The sequence below is a fragment of the Epinephelus moara genome, chromosome 22 (genome assembly GCF_006386435.1).
Source record: "Epinephelus moara isolate mb chromosome 22, YSFRI_EMoa_1.0, whole genome shotgun sequence".
Classification (NCBI taxonomy): Eukaryota; Metazoa; Chordata; class Actinopteri; order Perciformes; family Serranidae; genus Epinephelus; species Epinephelus moara.
The window spans coordinates 31,107,171-31,110,011 of record NC_065527.1 but is presented as its reverse complement, the minus strand read 5'-3'; the positions used below and the strand labels follow the sequence as shown (position 1 = coordinate 31,110,011).

General features: G+C 43.1%; 2 protein-coding genes across 2 annotated transcripts in view; one reads left to right on the top strand and one right to left on the bottom strand.

Moving 5' to 3' along the window:
• LOC126383971 (collagen alpha-1(XIV) chain-like) overlaps positions 1-2,841 on the top strand; it is an 849,933-nt gene that overhangs the window by 613,556 nt on the left and 233,536 nt on the right. The gene's annotated exons all lie outside the window — the stretch shown is intronic.
• Positions 1-2,841, bottom strand: part of LOC126383946 (venom phosphodiesterase 1) — an 81,642-nt gene that overhangs the window by 46,806 nt on the left and 31,995 nt on the right. The window contains exons 8-9 of the mRNA XM_050034712.1: positions 1,324-1,443; positions 429-538 (exon numbers count right to left, since the gene is read on the bottom strand). Coding sequence (XP_049890669.1) covers positions 429-538; positions 1,324-1,443 — 230 coding nt within the window. The remainder of the gene's footprint in view (positions 1-428; positions 539-1,323; positions 1,444-2,841) is intronic.

Below are 2,841 nucleotides of genomic sequence, written 5' to 3'. Positions count from 1 at the left end.
CTGACTGTCATTTGCATCGACTATTTAGGAAAATCAGAGAAAAATATCATTTGCATAATAATTTGGAACGCGGTGTAAGTCCTTCATTCTGTCTGCTATCAGGCGACTAAATGCAGAAGTGCAAGGTAAGGCAAGTCTGAGGGCAAGGTAAAGCAGTGACAGTATACTTAAAGTGCACTTGATTTTTTCAGGTGGCAGACGTTGTCTTAACTTCAATTTCAGTGCTCTGTTTTCTTAGATGTTGATTAAAAGTGCCATTTAATATCCAAAATGTAATGCTTTACCCATATCATACTGTTTGAGACATTAAACTGCCTGTTCTTTGGTAATGGTGCTCAAACCAGGTAATCATCCAGCAGGATGATATACTTCACAGCAGCACTCTGGTTCCCCAGTAAGCTTTTGAAAAACAGAGGTTTCGGTTTTACCCATTGTAAGGTTTGTAGATGTCGGGAAAACTTCCGTTGATTTTGACATCTGATCCTGGCCAGAAGAAAGTCCCAGACTTCAGCCCCTGGTGCTTTGCTGTGTGCCAAATCTACATAGACAAACAGGACATGTCGACTCAGGGCAGGAGACTCAGGAGAACTTACACATTTATAACACACTTATACTGAGTTAAATCTTCAGCTACAAGATGACGTTATTTCTTGGCTACTGCATTAAATCCAATGTGATTATTCTCAGGGTCCTTTTCCCTCAGAAATCCAGCATAATCTTGTCAAAGTCTAATTCACAAGTAACTCACAAACTGTGAAATCTGTCTGTCTTGGATGTATTTCCTGTTCTGTATCTGCTCCTTCCAGCGGATGATTGAACCTGCATACAATACATGGATCCAAATCAAACAATGGGCCCCTGAGCACAAATATGCAAGGAGCCCACCACCTATAGGAGCAAGACACATAGATTTGGTGGTTTTTGGTCAATTTGTGTTTTTTCATTTTTATTGTTTTGTCTTTTTGTGTTCATTTTGAGTCTCATGTTCATTTGACATCTGACATTTTGCAAGTGAAGGCTCCCAGGTATGTGCCCAGTGTGGCCGTTCAGTAATCCATCCATGCTTACATATCCTTACATCAAGTGAAATATGTAAATATCTTAGTTTTGCCTATCATGCTACATACAGGTGGCTTATTGGTGAAGGCTGTTGCATCTATAAGCTGCCTGAAAGAAAAATCTGCAAACACTATGAAAAATGGTACCTTGTTTTTGGGGTATTTTGCAGTTAATGTTCATTGAGCTCCGAATATTTATTAACATCTATGAATTCATCATCTTGTCTGCATTCGAAGTTCATAAGTTAGACCAAACAAGACTCACAGGCTGTCCGAGGTACCAGTCAGGGTTGTCTTTCTCTGGACTTGACAGACTGAAGGTGGCGTCAAACACCGGGTCGTACATCGTGTTGTCAATCAAACCATTGGACTCTGGGTAGAGACCCTGGGAGGAGGAGGAGGAGGAGGAGGAGGAGAGGAGAGGAGAATGTGTGACAGTTATTTCGGCATGAATCATTAATTTATGACAGGGTGGAGTCAGTGCTCTTTATGAGTGAGTTATGTATTCCTGGAAAGCAGGAGTTGTCTGACACACATCTGTAGTTTGACCTTCAGTTGCATATCTGTGTCTGTCTTTGCTTATGTAAACATGCTCTGCCTTCAGATAAATCTATTTTCTTCAGCCTCTGGAGGAGCATGCTGTCAACACCCAGAGGGGGTTTTATTAGCCTGCAACTGTAAGGGCTGAAATACCTCTGAAACTGCAAGTTAAAGGGATCATTCAGATTTTCTGAAGTGGGATTGTATGAGGTAGTTATCCATAGTCAGTGTATTACCTACCAGGAGATGGCGTTTGCCTTGCCCCCAGTTAAGAGAAACAGACAGGAGAACCACCTCAGAAGCTAAGTGATGTAGTGCTGTGGACAGGGGCAGCAACAAAATGGGTTTTAGCCACCTTAAAAAAATTCTACATAAAAGGATTTTCTCAACCAAAGAAATTCCATATTCTAACGCTTAGGCCTAAAGGCCAAAACACACCAGTGACAAACGCTGCTTATCCACAAATGTGCCACAATTATTTTCAATGTACAACCCCAACTGGCACCGGCTAGACGCGTGTCACTTCATGCCACTGCCCTATTTCAGCCTCGCCACCCTCAGAAATACATGCATTTTTCCTCCACTCTCTCTCTGCTTGTACATACCAGCTGCCGTAGCAGCTCTTTTTCTCTTCTCCTATGGCAGCTCGACTCTTCTCCTCACCACTGATGTATAAAGAGAACTCTGTTGCTGTCTCATGTGCATAGACGTCGGAACTAGGGGTGCGGGGGGTGCGGCCGCACCCCCCGCACCCCAGCCTCCCTACCCACTGCATTACGCTTTAAAAAAAATAAAAAATCTGAATTTAAACTCAATTTGTCTGACTTACATTTATCTCTTTCATATCATTAATGCATAGATCTATGCTTTTGATGTGATACGCAACCTGCCTGACTACATACAGTAGCCTTGGCATCCAGGATGTTGTGTCCATCCTGCAAACCTTGCAGCCCCAAACCCGCTCCATGCTGTCGGAGGTGGAGAAGCTCATTAAGCTTTATCTGGCCCTGCCCTGCATCCGAGCGCTCTTTCTCAGCCTTGCACAGGCTGAAAACCTGCCTGCGCAACACCATGACGCAGGAGAGACTAACACATTTGGCCATTATGAACACTCACAGTGACCTTATGGATGAAAGTGATGTCTCGACCCTGCTTAAAATCTTCATCAGTAGGTCAACTGAGAGAATGTCCACTTTTGGAAATGCATGAAAGCTCTGAGGGCCAAATTCACAAAGAATGAACT